Source organism: Corapipo altera, unplaced genomic scaffold, assembly GCF_003945725.1.
Source record: "Corapipo altera isolate COAL_440 unplaced genomic scaffold, ASM394572v1 55, whole genome shotgun sequence".
Lineage (NCBI taxonomy): Eukaryota > Metazoa > Chordata > Aves > Passeriformes > Pipridae > Corapipo > Corapipo altera.
In genome coordinates, this window is record NW_020884882.1 from 4892273 (window position 1) to 4917775 (window position 25503).

General features: G+C 36.0%; 1 protein-coding gene across 9 annotated transcripts in view; it reads right to left on the bottom strand.

Moving 5' to 3' along the window:
* ERC2 (ELKS/RAB6-interacting/CAST family member 2) overlaps nucleotides 1-25503 on the bottom strand; it is a 433721-nt gene that overhangs the window by 406070 nt on the left and 2148 nt on the right. For all 9 annotated transcript variants that reach the window (XR_003527258.1, XR_003527257.1, XR_003527256.1 and 6 more), the window contains exon 2: nucleotides 12933-13733. Coding sequence is in view for 1 of the 9 variants with exons in the window: in XM_027640844.1 (XP_027496645.1) it covers nucleotides 12933-13589 (657 nt within the window). In the remaining 8 variants the exon portion in view is untranslated. The remainder of the gene's footprint in view (nucleotides 1-12932; nucleotides 13734-25503) is intronic.

A 25503-nucleotide genomic window follows, 5' to 3' on the forward strand; every position in this document is an offset into this window, starting at 1 on the left:
AGAAAGCAGCATGAACCCATTTTGTTTAGACAAGAGCCTGCCAATGGGGGGGGAAAAAGTACCACCTTTAAATTTGAACATTTCCCCAACTGTTATGTTCATTATAATGCATTAGCAATTATGACAAAGTCCTCCATTACGTCCACAATCACGTTCCCAAATGACTGCTTGTTTCACTTAAACTGAAACACTCGTGTACTCATGGAGCACAGTAATATGGGAAAAGGGAAGGGCAAATATGTGGGGAACTGGAAAGCATTAATGAAGAGTAAACTTAGTTATCCTTTTGAACCTGGGCAAAGGAGGTGAGCAGCAGAATTACTACCTCAAGACACTGCAGACTTTAAATTTAGGAGTCAAAGAAAATGCATAGTCAAAGCTGAACAGTACAACAGAAAGAGAGCAGAATAGTACTGAATGCATGAGATGTGTAAATGGTACAAATAAGGAGTTCATACAAATTGACTCACTCTTCTTGATCACACATAATCCTGCCAGTAGCCTTTTGTAAGCTGAATTAAAAACAAAAACAGCAGCAAGCCCCTTATGTGTTTTCCAGAATTTTCTACCATCTGGCAAAAATGAATTAATCAATAAAATGAAAGGAAATTCATAACAAAATAGATTTATGACGGTTTTTGCATTAAAAACTGGGTTTTTTCTGCACATAGATGATTACTAAGTCTCGAAAAAAATGTATGAGGAAGAAATAAGCCTTCAAAGCTGAAAGAATTAAATTTGTTGTAAACACTATTAAATCAGGATTTAAAAAACAAACATATATTCCCATAGTAGTAGGGACACATTGATCTTAATTAAGTCACTGAAAAAAACCCCACCATCTTTCAGATTATATAAAGATAGAATTAAAAACCAAATATATTTATGGGCATTCAAAAATAAGGTGCCCAGAGTAAATACCAAAGACTATATCAGAGCTAAAATGCACTAATGACCTCCCAAAGAGAACATAATTCAACATAATTCAGTGTGCAAGTACAAAATACCCAAAGCACTCTAAATCTTAATTTACCTACCTATTAATGTTTGTCTGAAAAAAAGACAGTATAGTACAGATATTCAAGATTTGCTTTCCAGAAATTTCTGCAGTTCCAAAGGCAGTCAGGCCTCACCAGCACAGAGGCTCAGCAGCCCAAACTGAGCTGCTGCTGCCAGAATTTGAGATCCACCTCCTCTGCTTCACCTCTCTCCCTGCTTTACACCAGCACAGGAGGAGATGTGAGCAGCCAGGGAAGTGATCCAGCTGGAAAATTAATCCATGGGGGGGAAAAAAAAAAAAAATCCCTCAAGTATGTTGTCCCTAATGTAGCACATTATGCTGGGATAGGAATTCTAATGAAACTTGGGGAGAGTAACAGAAGTATGTGAGCAATTGCTGGCTGGCACAAAAATAAAGTGACCCTCAGTGACCCCTCCCACTAAGATCCAAAGTCCTGCAGAAAAAGAATGAGATGGCAAAGGTCAGAAGACATTAAAGCACAAACTTTCAGGCTGGGAGATTAAAACAGTGGGGAAATACAGTCACAACTCACAAGGAGGAGAATTTGACATAAATTAAATCCAAGTGAAACACTCCCTAAAAAGAGCTCTAAAGGGTGAATCACCTATTCTTAACTGATGTCCAAAAGAGAAAAGAATGCCCTATTAAGAGTAAACCTTTATCAAAATGCAAAGATAGAAATTCCACACACAATGGGACCTTTCAAAATGCATATGTGAAATGCTCAGTTTCACAAATTTTCAATTATCTAACAACTACAATAGAACTGGAAAAGTAACCCCAAAATAATCCAACCAGCTAGATAAGAATGCCATTCTCCAGTACTGGCAGATAAATTTGGGGGGTTAGGGGGGAAAAGAGGGAGAAGGGAGAAAGGCATACAGAATAATAAAAGTTGGGACCAATTTGGTGTAAGACAAAGATGTCTTCCTATTTTCAAACTACTTCTCTGCTGTTTTGAGGGAGGGGTTAATTGAGATGTGTTAAAATATCTGAAGTATTAATAAAGCAACATTGTTAATAAATATGGCACCAGGTTTTTCTTAATATATTTTACCCCCAAGTTATTTCAAAAACTTAATTCAAGGATATCAAATAAAGAGTAGGTTCTACCTCACTTATTTGGAAACAACTCAAGTGGACACTTCTGGGAAATGAACACCTAGCAAAATTTTGGAACCATAGGCCTTCAAATACAGTTTCCAACTGGATCAAGCTACCAATTTCTTCTGAGACCACTCTGACATGGAAAAAAAAAAGAAACTTTCTAGTTGAAAAAATTATGAAAAATATATTCCTAAAGATAATTTTGTTTACTTGTAAATTTGCATAACCTGCCTTCTGCTATTTGATTTAGTCATTGAGGCACCACTTCCCTACACTGCTTGACACAAGACCTGAATTCTGAAAAGGATGATGTCCTACCCACTGAACACAGAATCACTGCGTGCCTTCAATTCATCTTTTATGGTTACACCTATATACTTCTTCAGGAAAACAAGCTCTTCTCTAAAAAGGTTACTTTTTAGGAAATCATTTTTCCTGCCCTTTGCCCACCTGGCACTGCTTGTTAGTTGTTCTTGTCTAATTGCTCCAATTCTCATTCTGACAGTTCTCCCTCTTCAGGGAATGAACTACCTGAACAGGATGAAGAATGACTGGTTTTGCCTTCTTAAGCAACTTTTGTGTATTCTACTCTATAGTTCACTCCTTCCTTCCTTCCTTTCCTCACTGCACTAGGGAATCTGAAGACAAAAATATCTCTCAAGTGGAAGGAAGGTACTAGACCATTCATACACAGTTATGCAATTATGCAGCTCATTCATTTCCATATTTCAGCTAAACTAAGAATATATGTTATAAATAGAATAAACATACTAAAATAACAATATAAAATTAAAACAATTAAATTTTATCCCCAAGAGGGTGATGTGAAAAGCAGTCAGTTTTATCCAATTACTAAAAATTATGCCCAATCTGACTTGCTAGCAAAATTTACACCAGAGTACAACCCAATATCCTTCTGAACACAAATTTTTTTAGGAAGAACTTCAGACTTCCAGAATACTGTAGTATCACTCCAGTGTAATTGTATTTTTTATATTGGAATTTTCATGGTAGTATTAACCATCAGAAATAGAAAAGGATTTTGGGTTCATTTTAGGTTTTTTTACAATACATATCAAAATAAATAAGACAATATAACGTGTACCTAGATGTATTTATGTTAACATCAAACTCAGTATAAACCGAAATACATAGGTAACACATACTGCATAGTCCAGAGAGTTGTGCTGACAAGTAGGTACATTTTCAGAGTCCTATGGGAAAAAATAAAATTTTAACTGTCAAATAAAGGGCAATTGGGAATTTTGATTTCTCCCAAGATACAGCTTAGTTTCTGTCACGTAGAGAAGAAATTTAATATGGTCACTGAATGCAAAACATTCTTACTATCCCAACCTATGTTTATTTTTTTATGTATATATATGTGCATAATTACATATACACATCAACAGACCAGCTTTTATTACAGACCTGCTGATGGCAAACAATGGTTTTTCAAGTTTGGATTGAAACATTGTATTAATGCTTTGGTATAAGAAGATTCAAATATAACCCAGTAGTTCACCTCCACCTTCTAGTGTATCCAGCAGGAATACTATACCATGATATTTAGGCATTTCTTCACTGAATTAATTAAGAGCTTTACCAGTTAACCAGGTACCTGGAGTTAATATCACACAGAAGACAAAGTTCATATTAACAGGACTATTCTTTTAGACTTTATACCTACAAATTGAAAGAGCCATACAACATCATTTAACACACACTTTAAACCAAAATATATAGCAAGGATCTAATTTTCAAAGCACAACTCCTGCCTCTGTGACTTTTTTTAATTCAAATGCAGGTTTTGTAGTGACACTTGTACTCTGTACAATTAATGCTGTAGTAAATTAAATGGAAAATTAAGTATGTTCAAAATACAGATGTTGCTTTAGGGCTTGCTGCTCCTCTGGAGCTGCATCCCAACATCTGTGATGCTTTTTCTCCAGTTTCTGCTGACCTTTGCTTTTCTTCTACTTAAATGTCATGTGCTAGAGACCCCACACTCTCATTCAATTATAGATGGAACTGGAATACAGATTACCTTACAAGACCTCAGTGCTCTCCAAGTCTCTAGCACTGAAACATTTAGACTGATTTGCCTCAGGATTTTCCTTTTGGCAAAAACCTCATTTATTCCTTTCCCTTCAGGGTACGAAGAGAGCTTCACATGAAATCTACTGCCTTCTCTTAACATGTGTTTTGTTAGCTTTTTATTTCATCTTCCAGCACCAGGAGTAAGAGCAATAACTATATTGTGGCAGATGCTTAAGGAAATCCAAAAAGAAAATATGATTTCCCCACCCCACAGGCCAAATATTCTGAAATAACTAAATTCAACAGATTTATTTGCTCCTGCCACAGGCAATCCAATTTAAACCAAAGTTATCCTCTATAAAATATACCAAGGGCTCCTGAATGCTAGTTTCTTTACTAAGTCAACTGACACATATTCCAGCAATAAACTCAAGAAGCAAATATCATCTGACTGACAGCTTTTACAACTGTCACCAGGAAAATGCACAGTTCCACAGCAGGGAATGCCAGACACCTTGAACAGAGCAAGCGACAGGTGAAGTCAAAATCTGACCCTGCATGACATTAACCAAGCACAACTCCCCGAGATGCAAAAATTCAGAAGAAACCTGTTGGTCACTGACTCCATTTAAGTCACCACCTTATCCTGCCTGACACGACAATCTGAAATGCATCTTAGGGATTCAGAAACGTAACAGAAAAGAGAAAGGTTAGGAAGCATCATGCAAGTTTATCCCTAAATTTTATATATATATATAAAATAAATAAACATAATGCTTTACAGCACAGTCAAAAGGGTTGTGTTTTTCAGAAACAGCCTAGAGGATGGAGCTCCCTATTGCAGGCTAATGGAATATGGCATTATCGACTGCCTGGTAGATAATTTGAGGACAACTCCCAGAAAACATAAGATGAAAGGACTGGATGGAAGCAAAATGTCTAAAATTTTACTATTAAAGTCTAAAAATGTAAAATGAGAAAGGAATGACTCATTTTTTTCAGTACTTCCTCCCCTTTCTCTCCTCACTTTAGATGATGGAAAATTCTGAAGAGTCATTTCCAGCATTTTTTTCAGATTAACTGAAGAACCTCAAGGTTTAAAGGCAGGGAGGAAACCAGTTTACAGAAGCTAACAGAGAAATATATTTTTAAAAAACACCACATAAACTGCAGGCTCCATCACCAAGGAGAATGTTTGATCTATTATCTATGATACTTGTGAGAAACTCTATTATTCATGAGATTAAATGTTTAGTTACCTTCTTCAGGAGACTTTATTTATGCTTCGTAAGCCTTGCTTTCAAAACAAATTTCTGCATTGTCAAACAGTTTACTATTTACATGATGTATCCAACACCACCCAAACAAAACTCCAAAAGGTTTATGTACAATATGATTACCTCTCTCCCCATTTCCTCTATGTCATTCTGACAGCATTAAATCCCTTACTAGGATGTCTGCCCTGGACTGATCCCTAACTTAAGGCAGGAGGCAGTAAAAAGCAGCAGCTGCCACACTTGAGGTGTGAATTCTTGGTATGTACTAAAGGAACACCTTTTTTAAGGATAACTTAAAGCTAGTTTTATCCCAACTAATTCCCTGCCTGATCTACATGTTTTTGAAGTGGTCATCTCTGAGACCCTGTCAGAATCCCAGCTTCTGTGCAAAGGGTTTTACCCACACAGCAACACAACCATCACTGCTGGACAGCAGAACAGTGCTCAGAGCACATCAGACTGGGGAACACAGAACATGGCAAGGGAAATTTAACAAACAGGACAAAGTTACCAAATTCAGCTGAAGCATCAACTGATAAACCTATAGCCTGTCAGAACACTGCCCATGTAATACTCCAGTTTGAAGTTATTTGCAGCAAATGATCACCACCATTATAGGACAAACAGTCCACAGCAGAAACAGTTTTTGCAGTGTTTCAGGGATGTACCATCAAACATTAGCTAAGGATGTGAATATGTTCAAAGCTGATGAGATCACAGTTCCGATCCCAGAGTATTACACAGTTGTAATCACCTTTTATTGCAATGTTGTTTCTGCTACAGAGTCAATCCACCTTTTCTCAAAATATGACTGGTCTTGTTTATGCTTCTTCATAAAGAACACTCACTGCCACTCATTATTTGACACTCATTCTAAGACTTCAAGATGCAAATGAAATTTCATGGTAGCACTTGGGCACTGACATAATTGAGAATGACCTACATCCTGCATTTAAAATTAAGTATTCTGCAATATTCAACAACTTTTCATTTCCAACATGGTGAATAAAGTACCTTTTGTTTTAAATACAATAATAGTGTTCCTTCAGCTGACAGTTACACCAGTGCATCCTAGAGACTACAATTCATGCCCTTTATCTTTTTCAAATACTGAAAAAACTAACATAAAATCTATGTTTACTTTCCTCAAATATCTTTATATCTCAAAAATTCAGAAAAGAATATAACTTACTATTACTATCCTTTCCAAATTACCATTAATCTGCAATATAGTTTTCATACAGCTTAAACTATTAGTTCCTACTATGTAATGTATGTATGTGCATTACTATCTAAACCAGAACACCAGCAAAAAGATTCAGTCAAGATTAAAAAAGTACTTGAACACTTACAGGGACATATTCCTATTATTCTTTTTCTAGCTCAGTACTTACCAAGCTTCTTCAGATATAAAACTCCCACAGAAAAAAAAAAAAAGGTTAAAACTAACTACATTGACCCTTAAACACATCTGGGTTATTACTTCCTCAAAATTTCCATGGTTATCTACAGTATTATGTCCACCCCCTTATCCCTCTGCTCCCCATCACAGAGTTGGGAGGAGCCTTTCCTCACCCTAAGGAGCAGCAGCACAAAAGGCAACACACTCCCTTCTTTGGCTCAGTCACTCCTCACCAACTCTGTACCATCATTCCTCAGCACAACATTCCTACTATTTCAGCCTCTTTCCATTTCATACAAACACACTTACTTCCAATATGTGTTAAAAAAAATCTACTGATTTCTTTGTACTTTCATATTCAGATAATGAATATTTGATCTATCCAATGTGGTTAAAAGCTTAAGCACTTTTTTTACATTTAAAAAATAAAGAATAAATATTTTGCACTTACCGAAATTGCCATCAATGAACATGAATTTAAATGAAGAAAACAGTGAAAACACCCAAAACAAAGTTAAAATTGACAAGTATGCATGCAGATCAAGACAAATATTAAAAAAAAAATATGAAGAAAGCAGGAAACAACAGTACAGTGAAAAACAGAAAATAAGGTGAATAGATGTGCTGAGCCTACTGGCTTTATAGAACCACTCTAAAATACCTTAGAAGAGACTTTCATTGGTTGCAAATTCTATATGAAAACTTTCAGTTGAAAGTATTTAAATTTATTATTTATTTATTGAAGAGAGACATATTTACTAAAAAAAGAAAAAAGCCAATTTTTAATATTTTTTATTATTCTTAGTAGGTTATTAATGTGATAACATACCTCGGGTAGCACTGTAAAACGTAAGCAGAACATTTCCATCCCTCAGATTACTAGTTTTACTTTCTGTGTATAACCTTTACTTCATTAATGTTCACAATAAGCTTCACAATTTGTGGTGTTTCACACCCTTGTACAATGAGACAGGCTGAAAGGTATTTATACCCAAAAAACTCTGACCATATCTGGTATTTAGGAACAGTGGGAAGCCACCTTTCCAACTGGTAATCAAGTGCATACTTTGACAGATATTAAGGAAGAAAACACCTATCTGGGAACTCACACTAAATACCCAATTGTTGGCAACTCCCTACATATTCCACTAGGATGAAACCTTAGGAATTTCAGTGGGCATAAACAAAATATCTCAAAATAAGATTTTAGGGTTTTTTAATCATGTATACTTTAGCGTAATCAAGGCTTTACTAGGAAAACAGTTTAATTAGTACAAAGAAGGGAAACATCATTTCAGAATATTTCTTAGCACACTTTCTTTTACTATTCTATTTAGATACTTGTCATTAATCAAAGTGAAAATGAAGAGCACGTGAAATAACATCAAGCAGCTACTCACAGTTCTGGATTCATGAATACACATTCCCTTATCTACTGATTATTTTATCAGCTCTATTCTCTTAATTGCAGCATCTGAACTACTCATATCCTACAGATAGATAAAAAATATTTCAAGAAACGATTTTGTATTCAAAAACTCTCAGAGGAACTGCTCACTATCCTTTTTATCCTTCCTCTTCATCTCATTAATGGGAAGTAAATTCCTGCAGTATCAGGACAGGAACTAAACTTTAAAAGAAGATCAAAATTTATAATATGTTTTCAAAGAACACATTAATTTCACTAAAATTACCTAGTTTTCTGTAAGGAAAAAAAAAACAGCATCAAGCTCACTACTTATTTCCAACATATAACCGTATCAAGAATGAAAAAGAGCCACTATTAATTGCATGCAGTGGTCTATTTTGTATTAATTGTGTAGAATTAAATGATGACATCTTTAAGTAAGTAAAAAGGGCTTTATTTTGTGCAACCGAGTTTAGTGTTTTTTTAAAAAAATACCACAGTAAATCTAATTCAGTTTCTGCAAATGTCAAAACAGCAGCATATCAAGCACTAAATGTGAATATGTTGTCTTCGATCCAGCTCATCCAAACCCATAAATTAGTTCTCCCTCTTTTTTTGACAGACAGGCAACAATCCTGGAAAATAATCCTGCTGAACAACGTGACTTCCCAGAGCTTTCCACCTCAGAGCCTTCTGCTCCCCATTGAAACTTTCTACACTAACTCTTCTATATGATACATTCAAGCCACATTAGAGAGAATAACTATCTACCTGGGGAGAAAAAAAAATGCAAAATCTCTGACTGAGACACTGCAAATGGATGATTCCAAGATGAAGAATCACTTTAAATACTGAAAAACATGTAAGGTACTTCCTGCCCCTATGTCTATCAATCCATATATAGATTAATACTAATTGTGCTGTGAGAAAATAGGTCACAAAGAATAAGAGGAACAGAGAGACAACTAAGTTTGCGTTATAAAATCAAACAATAGGTGCTCAAAGCATACACTTTCAGAAGCAAAATAAGCTTCAAAAGAAAATCAGGAATGCCCAAGTTACTGTCCATAAACTTGTTCATGGGTCTCTCTTTGCTTCCAAAAGGTTCAGTTTTTATCAATTTCCATGCTGAAACACATCCTATTATTTGAAACCATTTCACCTATTTGCCAAATTTGTTTCCATTTATGATCCTGTTTTCCAGCATGTTTTTAAGCCTTTCCAGCTTGACATTATCTGGATGCGTAATACATATCCATCATTCAGAGCACATGACAGATCCCTACCAGATCCTACCAGGCATCCTTCCAATTTCACCATGAATCATTGATAATTACACTTTGACACAAGCTTCCAATCAGATAGGTCTCCATATAATAGCAATTACAATAGCTCACTAATGAATATCTCCTGAAACAACAGAAAAAGTTTTTCTAACATCAGTATGTTACTATTGTTTTTTCCCTTATGCATAAGGTGTGTTTTTCTGTCATGCAAGAAAATCAGTCTTGTTTGACATTATTTTTGACAAATCCATATTGGGTGTTAGTCTTTTTTTTTAATTTATTTTTCCCCTATACTTAGAAGTAGTTAATGATTTTTTTAAAACAATAAAATAATTAATACAGTTTACGAACAATTTTCTTGGGGTTTTACAAGATTTTTACAGAAACCACAAGAAAAATATCAAACTTATAATTCACTTATTATCCTCTCATAGAACTTTTTTTTTGGCAGGCAGATAGATTTGCCCTTCTCCAATCTCCTGGAAGTTCCCAAAGTTTGCTATAAGACTAAAGGCCCCAATCAGTGTCAATTCCATCAAACACAGCCAATGTGAAAACAGTTTTTAGTGTTTCAGTTTTCAGGGAAAAACCTCCATTCTTAAGAAAGTTTTATAAGTCAGTAATCCTCAGACCCACAAGACAAACCAATCACTTTCAGTATATGTGTGATAGAGTACATCACTTCCCTTTTTTTGTGTTTAAAACTATAGTTTTTTGATAATTTAAATATTAAATTAGTTGTTTGAAAGAATCGATAGCCATGTGGATAAGTCAGACTGACAAAGCAGCTGACACAGCCCTCTTGGGCTTCCTAAGCCATCCCTTCAGAAAGGCTCCTCTCCAAATGCTTACAAGAAAAAGTAAGCAGCAATTAAATAAGAGGATAAGTCCTTTTAAACATAAATATTTTATTACAAGAGAGGAAATAGCAGAAACACACAGTCAACTCATAAAACCAAGAGAAGGTCCCTGTGGAGTTTTGCTGGAACCTGTGGCTGGGCTTTGTGCTGACTGACACATTCTGAGTAACCCAAAGAACAGGGTGAACACTGAGATGACTAATCTTCCTCATGACATTAGGTTATTCAGGGCAGGAGAGACAAAAGCCAAATGCAAAGAAGGATTTTATAAGGCTGAGCAAATAGTCAAAGGTTGGCAGATGAAATTCAGGGAGATAAAAGTTAAACGCAAGTGAAAATAATCCTACCTTTATGCATAACAAGCTGGGATCTAAACTGATGACAACCAGTGGTGAGATTCTTCAGCTATACTAAATATTTCCTTTAAAATACTAGCTCAGTACTCAGTAGGAGTAAATAAATAAATAAATAAGTCCTCCAAAACCAGAAAGGACAGTTTAAGTGTTGTGAATTTTTGAGAGAGACATACAGAATAAAAGGGCAAATGCTACAACATCAACACATAACTCATTTTATACCTGTATTATCAAAAACATAAGCTATTCTGGTCTCCTCACCTCAAAAAAGCCTCATATAATAGGTCTGAAAAACAATGTCACTGTTTCACAAAAGGAACTATCATATATGCTAAGATTACCTCATCTGGAAAAGAGATGAGGGAGGGATGTGATGATGGTTCCCTGTGAAATCATTAAGTGGCACTGAGACTGGCACAAGACATCAATTATTTAATTCTTCCTCCTGTACAAGGAAAAGCAAATCGTAGCAAAAGCAGCTAAAATCTAGTGCAAAACCAAATGAAAAGCAGTTTGAGACACAACTTCACAGATACGTTAAGCTGTGGGATTCACTGCTCTAAGAGACTGTGGACACTGGCACTTTAAACAGGTCCAAAAGTACCTGGCTTAATTCAAAGTCCATTGAGAGTTATTAAGCACAAAAACTCTAGCTGAATCATAAAAAGTACTAGTGGGGATATCACTATTCTGTGAACTTTGGGACATTGTTAGCAATGGAATACTGGGCTATAAGGATGCATATTAAATATGCACATAGGGTAAAATACATTCTTTTTGTCAGGTTTCCAGTTACAAGAAAATAAGAGTATTTGTCAGTAAGATATAATCTTCTGATAAACGAATTAATGAATAGGAGAACTCCTAACAGACTTAATAATTTACTTTCACCTCAAGATGAGGAAAAACATCTTTTAGGAAAAAAAGAAAAAAGGCATAATCACTTTGGCAGATGACAAAATCTCTAAATACCAGCTTCAGATTCCAAATGCCAATATAAGATATTAATGTGCCATTTCCATAAGAAAGGTTACCAGAACAGAGTGTATTAGAATATTCCTCCTACTGAGGTGACACTATCACAATTATAATATCTAGCCAATAATGCTTTTGAATAGCAGAATCTCCAAACACCTTTTTTGATAATCTTGGTTCTAGAAGCATCCTTGTGCACCTACTATAAATAGATATTCAGTAACTATTACTGTCAGTCCAGATATAAAAGTTATAGAAGAAAGTAATAAGTTAATTCACTGTAATGAATTCCAACTGTGACCCAGTTTCCCACTAATGTAACTGGTAACAGTTGTTAGTTCTGTCAAGATTTGGGTTCATGGCATGCCTAAAAGGTGGAAAGTTTGCTGAGAAGCACTAATGATCATAAACTTGGAAGTAAATTCAAAATTTCACTTGTTGCTGCCTGCCAGCAAAGAAGTTTAGATTTGGAATCTGGAAGTGAGAGAAACACAGGATTGTGTTTTTGTCTGGAGAAAGTTAACAGATGGTCTCAAAAGGAGCAGCTTTAAAATGAGACCAGCAGCCAAAAAGTGTGTGGAGACAGGAATATGAGAATTTTTTTTATCTATTATGTGCCACTGGTTTGTATTGCTTTGTGATATAGCACAGATTCTCAAACCTTAGCCTTATAGATTGATCCATCCAGATTAAAATACTTAGCTTCAGAAAAATAATGTTATGTTGTGAATAGAAATAATTTGAAATACATAGAAAAGGAGCATCTTGTAAATAAGACACAGGTCTCTGAAATGTTACTGAAAACACAACTTCAACTTCATTCTGTAATGCAGAAATACAGAAAGCTGCAGATGGGTATTTACCTTCTTTTAACTTTAAAACTGTTAAATCCCTGTGCAGCTCATACAAAATATGGCTCTGGATGCCTATTTATACTTTTGCAAACGTGGTTCATTAACCTCTTCAGAAAAAGGTTTCCAAGTATATTTAGGCTGTTGTTGCAAAATGGGGAAATTATAACCTGCATTTGGATTCTTATTAGTGTGCTTTCCTACTGTTTAGCAGCCAGAAGCAGCCAGATCAAGACATACAATTCTTATGGGAAACGTCAAACTTGTTCCAGCACAGGATAAAGAACCAAAGCAAAACATCGAGTGCTTAGTTGTAAACCAACAGAAAGAAACCTTCATAATTACTTACCTGATTTTCTTCATGTGAAACTCTCATTTGTTCTTTAAGAACTGACATTCTGGCTGCTTCTTCTTTCCTCAACACTCTTTCTTTCTTTAGCTCAGGACTCCAGAAAGTTTTGATGCTATTCATAGAGGATCCCAGCTTGCTGTCCTTAATGTCCAGTTCTTTTCTGAGAAGATCGTTCTCCCTCTGCAGATCCTTAAGCTGAGCCTGCAGGTCTAACACGGCACTATCTCTAACCTGCCTCAGCATAGAAGGAACCTGATGGTGGTGGTGGTGTGAAGATGTGGTCAGACCCCCGTGCTGATCCGTGTAAGAAAGGACGTCCGTGTGCGAAAGTCCAGCCGACGCAATATTGGGGCTGCTCCCCATCGCTGTGACTCGACCCCCGTACACAGCTCGATTTGTAGCCCTTCCAAGAGTCATTGTGCCCTTTGGGAAAGTAGTAGAAGCTACACCTTCATGGTCACTCAGGTACATTGGTCCAGATGTTGCATAGGCTGCATTAAGGGACTGGATGTTCTCCATCGACAACGTCTTCCCTGTTCCTCCTCCTCCCCCGCTGCTTGTTCTCCTGTGACCCAGGCGGGGGGACCTGGGCAAACGGGGAGACCTGGAGGGACTTCCTTCCAAGTTGCTGATTGTTCTTGCACTTCCATACATTTTTCTTCTACTTTGAGGTACTGTTTAGTAAGAAATTAGTAACGCTAAAGTTGAATATTAAACTTATAATTCCAGCTAGAAATATTGGCAGTTTCACTGCATTCTTCCAGTAGGTAAAAATCTCTTTTTCCTCCAAAGACAGACCTGGGGATTAAAAAAAAAAAATAATTATAAAATTAAGTTTTCATCTCAGAAAATAAGTTTGCAAGTAATCGCCACGTCATACAATAAGGTAACTCACTCCCTAGAGTAATAACTTCAAAAATAAAATCTACTATACGTTTAGTATTTAGGATGACTAGTTAAAAATGCATTTTCAAACTAATTTCAATCAGAAGAAAACTGTTCATTTCTTTCTTGCTAGAAAATTTTGAGTTAAATTAACAAAATTTTGAGTTACTTTATGTTGCCATGAACAACATGGGCCCAAAAACATGCCTTAGCTGATGTATTAATGGACCTAAATGACTGACCATGTGAAGTTTATACTAAGGAAAAATGATAGTTATTGTTGACATTAAGAACTACCCAAAGAATTAAGATATTACATTTTCAAAATACAGCATAAAAGCAGAAATTCAGCAGTTTTGTGCATTCTCTGATAATATTAGACAGAAGAAGGAAATAAGCAGAGATTTTAGTTTCTGTTTGGATTAACAAACAGGCCTTAGGATAGGAAAAAAGATGAAGGAAACTGTTTCTAATAGTTCGCTGCAACCAGTAAAAACATATTTTTAGTAAGAAAAATTAACAATAAAACTACGCTAATTTGAGAGAATATTTCCTTACAAACAATTAGAATGTATTATGACACAGTACTATTTGTTTAATGAAGTACTAACGTGCCAGTATTTGTTGTTAATAAGCTTCTCAGGAAAAGCTTCCATGACAATAATCTAGGTTTTCATTTAGAAAAGGAGTGCTTGTGAAATACAATTTGCTTTCTTTTTTTTTCCCCATTACTTTGTTAGAACTAGCCTTGTAATTTATTTAACCAAACAACATAGAGATGTGGACCAATGCCGTGGACCAATTTTAAAATTCTTCAAAACTATTATTATACATATAGCAAGTTTTGAGTAAGTTTATTAACTTTTCAAAGCATAAAAATAAGCATACAATAGGACTTTGGGATTAGGCAGGCCTCTTGATTATTTTGGGTTTTTTTGATAAATACAACCATTTCAATAAATTTATGGTATTAAATTGGTGGTCATCAACCAGATCTAGCACCATTTATTTCAAAGGTGTCTACAGAAAGAACAGAAGTTGGAATTCAGTCAAATCCAGTAATTTTTAACCATTCCCTCAAGGCATCCTCATTATGATAGATACATTTTTCCCAGTGTTTTAAAACATCTGTTCTACATCTGCTGTGAGAAGCGTTGATGCAGGAGCAGGCATTAGGATAATTAATTGTCATATTTATTAATAAGCTATAGTCTATTAAATCCTCACCAACAATATGAGTATAAAACATCATGGACACTAATGATGGCAGCAAACAAGAAGCATGTTAAGTTCTCCACTGACCCCTCATTATCCCAAGACTTACATGAGCTCTAAGAATTGCTTGGTACATGCTGTGTTTTCATCAAGTTTAAGAGCCAGCACAGTCTTAACCATTTTTGTTTCATTTGAATTACCAGCATGCATCTGAATTAGCTGTTTCAGTTTGTTTCAACTACAGTTGTACAACAGTGGCCATTCTTGTGTTTTCACTGCTTTCCCTTTCTTAGATGCAAAAGCCTGATCCAACTTTCTGAGCCATTAAAACCTTCTGAAGCTTCCAGAATCCAGCCCCAAGGCCCACAGATATAAAGGAACCAGATGTAATTTGTTGATTTACATTTTCAAATTTCAACATTCCAGCATCAGTATACAAACCTGTCCCTCTTTTCAGTTGTCACCCAGCATTCAAGAGATGACCCACAGCTTGTTCCACCAAAAGAGCTTGGTGCAGTTTGTCTGTCATCTCGGCTTCAATGCATTAATCAACAACAACAACAATCTATCTGATCACGGTGACTGGAGCAATGCAACTACTTATCCTAATTTTCAAGTGCCAGGCAAGGAGCATCACACATTATGCCCTTCGAGAAATCCACCCTTGTACCTTTCTAGTTTCCTGAAAAAGTTCTGTAACTCCTGCAAAGACAATCTCCCATGAGATCAGAGATGAAGATCATTTTCCCTCCGCTGGCTCGTGGAAGATTTTGAGCAAAAGCAATTGTCTTCTAAACTCATACAGGTCTCCCCACCCTCCCTTCCTTTTCCACCCCGAAAAAAAAGTCTAAATCAAAAAAAAAGCACTATCCTGCCTGGTAAAAAACTAAGACTGCTAGCAGAAGATGTCCATGTCAATTTAAACTGGATACAATAAAATATTTTGAGCTACAGCAAACATGATACATGTCCATGTGGAGGGGTTTGGTGCAGATTCATCCATCCTGAAAAATAGAGGTACAGGACATCCTTGTACATCATACCCATAGTGTTTTTCCTTGTCATTGCCACAGTCTGATAAATAAGTAATTTATGCTTCTTGCTTAGAGTTACTTAATAACCTACTTAGCCTTCTGTTTGTGTCTCTGATATATATTTTTAGGTACTTGTTTTGCCTTTTAGAACTTATTAGTTGTGGTCTTCCTTTTCTCTACTTGTGTGAAGTTTTGGAAGTTCTCATGTCAAATCAGAGAACACGTTTATTTTGCTTAGCCCTCCAATGCTTACCATCGAGCCCTACAGAAGAAGAAAATCATCATTCCTTATCCAAAGGAAGGTTAACTTCTCCCTAAATTTCTTTAATAACGTTCAAATACCGATTTAACATAGTAGCTTTCATAAGCTTGTGAAAGTTCTGAAAGTAATGGGAACAGAGAAGCAAAACACCACCAAAGAAATGTTATTACTTCCACAGTATTTCCAATTATTGCTTTTATTTTTCCCTTAGAATTATTATAATCAAAACAGAGACCTCTATGTAGAAAGGGCAAACACACCGATAATACGCTTGGTTTTCTTACTTAATGACCTACTCAGGATGGCTCACAAATCAAAAGCTGATTTAAAGAAATTCTTACGGTTTATCTCTATTTTCATTTGCGATTTGTTAGCATCTCCATCCTGAGTTATACAGACTGGTTTTTGTGCAAACATCTCAGAAAAAGGCAAGCACATGAAAGTAGGCTTTTTCAAAGCATATACATCTTATGGGTAAACCTTGAGACTTCCTTTATGGCAGTGAAAATCTCAGACACAGTAGAAGCCATATACCATTGCTGCCTGCAAGAGGGGGGAAAGGCACCTACATCATTTTCTACTCTTTAATGCTTATACACAGAGCCTTCCTTGCTTCAGGAGGATTTACTGTGTGTCTCAACACATCAGGAACTGGAGATATGAAGAAGCAATATCAGCCTCAGGGCCTCAACAATTGCCACACAGATCATCATCTACTGCCTACAGAACAGGAGAGAGAAGATCCCTTCTCTCATCTCCCCATAGAACCACCCAACAGAGCCATTCTAGTTGAATTTAGAATCACCTATATCTCACCTGCCCACTCTATCTTGACGACTAAATTGATTTTATATTGCTATTTTAATTTGAGGGAGGGGGAAGAATACTCTCAAGCAATCATTTTTTACCCCAGACAAGAACAGTATGCCCACAACTAAAGAGATCAACCCTCACTCTCGATAGAAGCCTGGAAGCTGCAGATGTTGCAGCACCCAGCACTAAAGAGCTCCAATACAACTCAAAGATCACATCCCCTAAAAAACTTTGCAGATCAAAAGTCACCCAGATTCATTCAGTCCAGTAGGGAAAGACTACAGACCCACTACATGCATTTTCCTATAAAAGGTTCTTTTGAGTTTTAAAATCTCCGCACTGTGCAGATAGTAATATCATGGCTTCACATTACCCACATCACTTAAGTCTCTGACAATGCATTTTATTTGATTTTTAACTACCTATTTTTATAGAGACTTCAAACACAGGATTTTAATATGATGCTAATAGAAAGTCTGTCTCAGTTAATTTACTTTCCAAATCATTGCTTCTACATTTTACATAATTACATGGTTCCCTTGAAATACTGTCTACACAGAACCCCCTAAGTCCTGGTTTTCACTGCTTACACACTCTTACATGCTCAGGGATGAGTTAGACTTTCAGTGCATCCTCCTCCAGCCTGAATCACCTAGTCAGCAGGGAGTTTGGATATTAGCCAAATCCTTAACAGCTTTCCACAACTACTTGCCAATATTAACATTCAGCCAAGAGCTCAAACATTAGTAACAGTACCAAAAGCTTTAAGGGAACCCCTTCTTTCCAGCTAACCTCCCCAAATAATATGCATTGACAGCTAAGTGCAGCAATTATCAATCTGATTCCAAACTGTCTAAAACTGTTTAGTACTACACAACTCCCCAGATATAAACCAAAAGCAACAAAATAGAAGAAATAAAAGATGATGTGGAAGATAATGATCGTATATCTCCACCAGGACTGTGTTTTGAGACACCACGAAAAGGAGACACAGAAAAAGATCTGTTCCATAAACACATGTGCTAGCAAACAATAAAGATGATATTAAAATAAAGGAATCATTTAAATACTTTTATCACAACAAAAAAGATTTCTGTGCAAAGTCCAGGGACATGGGTATTAAAAGTAGTGACCAAGAGTCACTACTATATTTCTAACACACCTGGGCTTTCAACTGCTTTAACAGCAGCTCAACAAATCCTCAGAGGAGACAATATTCTTTTATTTGCATGTTTTCTGTTATCTGTGCTGATGTAAAAGAAAAACAAACAAAAAAAACCCCAGCAAGTTGATGCAAACTAGATAGAGAGAACTGAAATCTATTGTAGAGTATCCTTCCTTTCTCCATTAATCTGAGCAGCACAGCACATCTTCTTTCAAAAAGTAACAAAGAGATGACAAACGAAATGCTGGTTCATATGGGGGTAGTACAAGACCAGCATTGTTTTCATTAGAAGGGCAAAGTACTCTCTTCTCCTACTTACCAGACACATCAGACTGACCAAATTACTTATTCCCCCCCCTTTTTTTTAATCCTAAGAAGAAAAATCACCTGTTTCTTCCTAAGACTCTACTATTCCTTAAAAGTTTGAAAAACAAAATACACATGACAGCTTTAAAAAGCAACATTTTCATTTAGGTTCCTTAGAGTGCCCTGAATCTGCATTGCTAATGTAAATGTTTTACTACAGTCTGCACAATAACTTTCTCTTTACTAGTCAACAGGCATTCATTTATCTCCTTTCTCTTGTAGTTTCTTATAAAAACAGTACATATGTAGCTGCAAATAAACTTAGTTTTGATCATGCAAGCTGGTCATGTCCCTGAACTCCCATCAATGCTAAATGAAAGAATTGGCATTTATTATCTCATAGAAATAGTTCATCAGACCTGCCTGCCTTTCATTTCTGTTTCATACAGAAGAAATTGTATATGAAGGAATAAACGGGAATGGCTCCTCAATATGCATCTAATGACATACATGGAAAATAAAGTTGTCAGGCATTCTAGTATTGTCAGGTGCAGTGACAGCAATTAATACTTGTCATGCAATCAGAAAACTCCAGCAATTGAAATATTTCCTCAAAATGCAGTATTAAAAATCTTGAAAAGCAAGCAGTTGTGACAAAATTATCGGGACTGTCAATTATATTACTTCCGAACATATTTAAGTGAAGATTGAAAAATACCTTTTTAACTCTTTTATACAAGTTTCACGGGTTTAAAATAAGGCCAACGTGCAAAAGAGGGACCTTTTTTTAAATTCTTTTTCTCTTTTTATTACAATGTTGGAGACATTGTAATTGTCTTAAAACATTTTTAAAACATAATAATTAGAAATGAGCTTTAAATATATTAGTAATATTTAAACTCCACCAACTGACGCCTCCATTATTTTGTAACTTTTAAGTTAGGTCTCTCTTTGATGTTCAAACTCCAATTCTTAATATTTTATCCCTAACACTTCCATTAAAAGAAATTTTTCCTGCACTCCTGCATATGACAAAAGAAAGTCTCTCTGGGGTTTCTAAGATGCTTAAGGGAGGTGAGAAATTTCAGACCTGTTTCATTTTATTTTTCTCATGTTGTGTAAAATATTAAAGACCTGAAAATAGAACCTTAAGAAAAAAAGGCTTCTATAGCCAAGTAATGGCAGAATCATCACATCTAATTTTAATTGTTTTGCCAGAGAACACACTGTTTGGGAAAAAGCTATAGGGTACCCTATCTGCCAAATCTGGGCAAATACAATCAAGTACAGCCTGCACAACAAATTGCCTTCCAGTGCAGAGTGTATCTCACTCTCCGAGTTCATTCTGGTTTAATGGTCACTCAACAGAAGAAGGGATGTTTAGCATCATCCTTTCTTTCCAGTCCTAAACACCGGCATTAGCAGTGGTATCGCGTTTCAGAGCTGCAGGGTAAAACCCCTCAGTTTTACGTGATCAAAGTTCCCAGTCCCACGCTCACTGTGTCGTTTTGTTGGCCATCTGCTCTCTGCAACTTCGAGATCCTATTTTTTATTGGTGGGTGGGAGGGCGGATGGTGTGAATCACAAGCAATAAGGGACAGAAACACATACATTCCAAACCACTGCTTGCACCTCTTCAGTTTTATTAGTTTTCTCAACTTCCCCTGCACCGTAATGACCTTCTCAGGGTGCACAGATATTGCTAAAGTCTTGGCAAGCTTTTGTTTTCCCAGAGAAAGGCTTCCTAACATTTTAGTTCTTGCAAGCATGCAGGTGTCTTTCGTGTGCTAAATTCTGTATCCTAGTCAGTACTCATTTTGCCTTCCATCCTGCTGTTGTTAATCACTTCCCTCTTTATTTCTTCCTCGATAAGAAATCTCATTTATCAATGCAAGCCTGCATTTACAAACTCCTTTATTTCGTGGAGGATTATTCTAAGGCACATAGCTAGCCAGACAAACAGTACTTTCCGTTTAATGACTACTAAAGAACAACAACAAAAACAAACAAAGAAACAAAAACACCCACGTCTTAAATTTTTACTAAAATAGTCTCCTTTGAGAAAAAATACTAAAATGTAAAAGTTTACAACACTCTTCAGGATTACTTAAAATTATGCCTAACGAGTAGCACCATTATGCTTTGCTTTTGCCAACATTTACCTAACCTGAATGACTATTTAACAGCTTACAGAAACACTGTCCTTTTTTTTTGACTGAATTATCTTTGAGACATTAGAGCTTAAAAATAAGCATAAGTTGAAGAAAACCTAAAAGTCTTCTAGAAAAAACTGGAAGCCCAGTCTTTTTCTTTCTATTGTTCATCTACATTGACAGCATTTCTACCAACAGTCTTCGAAACACAAAACTGTTCACCTGATAACACAGATCTAAATAAATGCACATTAAAGACTGCAATTATTTGTTTCAGAAAAAAAACTTCAGAACTGAAAATAACGTGAAAGGAAATTGACTGAATATATACTTAGCCCTGTAAATTTGTCTATTTTCACATTAAGTACATTTAAAAATATTCTGCCTTTTACATTAATGTCATACTTTTCATTTTAAGATGCATTTAAAGCTCTTAAGCCTATCTTGGAAATGATCAGCCATACTCCCACACAGTGGAGTATTTTCAATTGAATTCACTAAGGCTACTCACATGAATGTTATTAAACACAGGCTTACATATTTGCAGGATAAAGCAATATTTTTTCTTTTTCTCTACAAAGCTTCCATTCTTACAAGAAAGTAACAGGATAGTAATAGAATCCAGCATTAAGACTACCTGCATAGCCCCCAGCATTTTCTTAGAATACTTAACATTGGGATATTCAGCAAGCATAAACATCCACTATGCACCCTACATTTATTTCATTCAAGAGTAGTAATATGCATACTCGAACTGTAAAAGTATATGTTTGTGCATCCAGCATGCTTTGAAGCCTTCACTAGGATCTGAGTATGCACATGCTTCAGTATCATGCCAGAGAAAGAATCTGGCTGTGCTTCAGCCACATTAGATCAAAGTTCTCCAAGGAACTTACAGGCTCTGTAACTGATCCAAGTGATTTAGCAGATTAGCCCTCAATTCATCATATTATCAGCACCCTGGAACCATTAGAAGGCACTGCACTTCAGGAATTACCTTTTTATTTATTTATTTATTCACACAAAATGTTGAAGAGTTCCCCACCCACTTGGTTGTTGGCTATTAACAACTTCATAACAGCCCAACCTTCCAGCTCTGTGCTGACACTGAACCCATCTTAGCAAAGCACAACCACACCAATGCACAAGTGCAATTTATAAGTCCTCACAGGCATCTGACGTGAACATTTGATGTTGATGACAGATGTTATTGTAACTACTTTCCTTAAGGAAAAGCAAATTGTCTGAGCAGATTTCAAATGAGGTCTATAAATGAAAACCGAAGCACATCATGACTGCCAATACTTAGCCATCAAAAATAAACATGCTTTACACAGCAAACTGTCTTCCAGAGAAGCCCCTGAGAGTACCCATTTCTTGCTCTATTATTTGACAGAGATCAACAGAAAGAATTGTGTTTTACCATGTCATATTTGTCCACTAATCAGAATTGTATGAAGACCAAAACCGATAAGAACTGTATTTAAACGACAATATATTTTGAGGAAACTTATACACTACAGAAAACTGCTTAAGTCAAAGTCCACACTGTCACAGAAATAACAGGCCTGTGCCTTTTTATAAAGTAATTAAATGATTCAGACATTGCACATACCAGAGATAATGAAATATATATCTTAGCAGATTACCAGCAAATTAATTTTACTGACCATGAAAAGTGCTTAGATAACAATAGTGAAAAGTGAAGAAGCATCAGCACAATATCCAACAGGATTCAACTCATATTAAATAAGGAAATATCAGTTCCTGAGAATTCAAGCACTGTGGTCTCCAAGTCCATTTGACTTGTTATGTTTTGCAATGGGACAACCCAAGTGGATGCCAAATGGGGTAACCAAAAGTATGGACACAGTAAACCTCCATTAGGAATGGGAATAAGTCAGCATTCAACCCGAGTGATCCAAGCTATTTACTTGGAGGGAAACTCTCCCACATATTACCAGTGCTCTGTGCAACATGATCTGTTGGAGTAAATTCAGAAATGGCAGAGAATTTTGTTACATTTCTTTCACTTCCTTCAAAACAAATTGCACATTTTATCCAGCTAAGCAATCATTATAGACAATGCTTTCTTTTGTGACTTCCCACCTCAGCTCTGCAGTTATCCCAGAAATTACAGCACATCATTTTCACACATACCTATACAATATGTATTTATATATACCAATCTCACCAACCTTTTTACTCCTTTCATTGTCCCATGGCATTTCCCACAAAATTTAAGATATTTTTAAAGTGATTTAATTCTAAAATATAACTCAGAATTTTTGATTTCTGTAGTATTTGGCTGCTAGATTCTACATCTGCACTGTGGCTTCAGTCGGGGGACAGGATAATGAGCAGGACAAGCAGTGAGACACAAAAACCTCAAAGAGTATTTGCTGAAAATGGGGCATTTGAACTAAATAAAAAGTACATTGGTCACGAAAGAAGCCACATGTTAACTAGCCCAAAGCATTTCCAATCTGCAAGATTGTCTTAGAATGAGTTTCTAAGATAGTCTGGAAAAGACAGCCTAGAGAGCAGGTAACCCCTTTCAGGAACCTAGTCTTAAAACTTCACAGAAAAGCTTCGGCTTTGCTAAACATCCCAAATGTCAAAGACTCCCACACATCCAATCACAGCTTGAAACTGATGTATACCTCAAATCCTTAGACACATTCCTTCTGCTTTCCTAAAAGCACAGAAATTCTGACACTACCATTCTCCCTCATTCTCATTACAAAGTAAAGAGATTGCAGTGGTACACAACTTTCCAAACGTGTAAACTGTCCACGGCAAAGTCTACATTTCTAATACCATGCAGGAATTCCACATTTCTGTGAAAAAAAAAAGGTGTGACAGTAATAGAGCCTTATCCAGAGAATTTTTAAATTGTCTTTGCTACAGTTCTCTCTTTTGACAGAGCTCAGCACCTGACAAACTGTCTCTGAAAGGAGATGAGGTTGGTGTTCCTAATTGTTGCAATTACTCCAAAACAAAACCTGTGTATTTCAGACATTCTTAAGTCGGGCATGGAAAAACTTCTATCACTAATGAGTCATAAAACTCTCTGAGATCAACAGCCAAGAAAGCAAAAACATAAATACTACACCAGCAATGTTAATTCATCAGAAATTTACATTTTCTTATACAAACATTCACTGGATATCCATGTTATAAACTTCCTTGGACCTCCAGAAGTAGTCCACAGCCATTTTCAAAAGAAATAAGGAAGTAGTTGGGTTTTTTCTACATCTTGCATACAAGCAATAACAAACCAACATAAAATCCATCTCACTTGATTTCAAAAGACTGCAAAAGACTGTTTCTTTATAAAATGCATTATATTTTTAAAAAGTGACTAATTAAAAACAAAATGCTCCAGAAAAATATTTAACTGATGCTTTTGCTAATGACTTTGCATTTTCATAATGTGAAAGTATCACTCAGAAGAAGCAGCGCTATTTTCCCCTGACCAACTATGACCCTTAAAAAGAAATTGTAAATTCATTCTGCTTTAAAAGTAAATCTTACCCTTTTTCCAAGACTTTATAGAAAATATAAACTAGCATTAGTGTTGCAAAATAAGTTGAGGCAAACTCATCATTGCTGAGTGCATATGATCACTCAAAAAGTGAAACTTAAATCACAAAAATATTTTAAAGCAATCCTAAACTGAAAAATCTCACAGATAAAAGAGCAGTCATATTATAAAAAATAAAAAAAAAATTAAAATTAGTATCACAGTAATATTTCTAGGTGGATCTGACTAACAATCTATCTCCTAGACATTACAAACTAAATTAAACAGAGAGGGTAACAAATGCATCATAGCAGATAAAAATATAATAAGCACCATAAGAGATACAGGTGGGAGAGCATATGTTGTCTTTGGAAGTGATACACAGGCTGATTGCCTCACTCTCTTTGAGGGGTGAAAAACCCACTCTTTTTTGTTAGTCATCCTTCAAAGGTCTGCAGGAATCATCTTTCCAAGGCAAAAAAATAAAAAAATCACCTTGAGTATTTTTTCACAAAAACACGCATGCTGAATAGCTAACTCTCTAAATACCACACACATTTGACATTCTAAGATGGTTGAATGTGTTCACTTCATATTTGGCTGCTAAGAATATGGCCCACACCTTGCTACAGCCTTCAAAGCAGTCAAGGAACAGGAGGGGGAACTGGCAAAGGCAATTCTATCTTACACTATCATCCATCAGAATTTGACTACCAGTGGGTCGGGGGAGTTGAATAAGAGGAATAAGAGAGGTGACAAGATGGGTCTCTTTCAAATGCAGCCAAACCACAAGAAAAAGGATAATGAGTACAGTAAGTCACTCAAACACAGAATAAGATATTTCTCAGTTCTTAACTGCAAGATCTACCCCGCCCTAGCTGTGCTTGTAAGACCTACACACAGGGTTCCTCCATAAACATCTCATTTCAACCTGAGCTGGGCAGCCATAAATCTCAGGGACCGAAATTTATTTGGAGGGACCAAGATTCTTTGGAGGAAGAAATATAATGTTCCTTTCACTCACAGGACAGAAAGCCTCTCCTTCCCCCGTATTTCTGTAGGAAAAGTGAAAATGCTAACTCACCTGGATGCCTTTGAAAGCTGTATTTATACAGAACTTTCAAACAATAGTAACAGTAACAGAATTGTTTTCGTTTAAACCACTGAAATCTGGAGTTCCTTTCACACACGGCCCTTAACACAGTCACT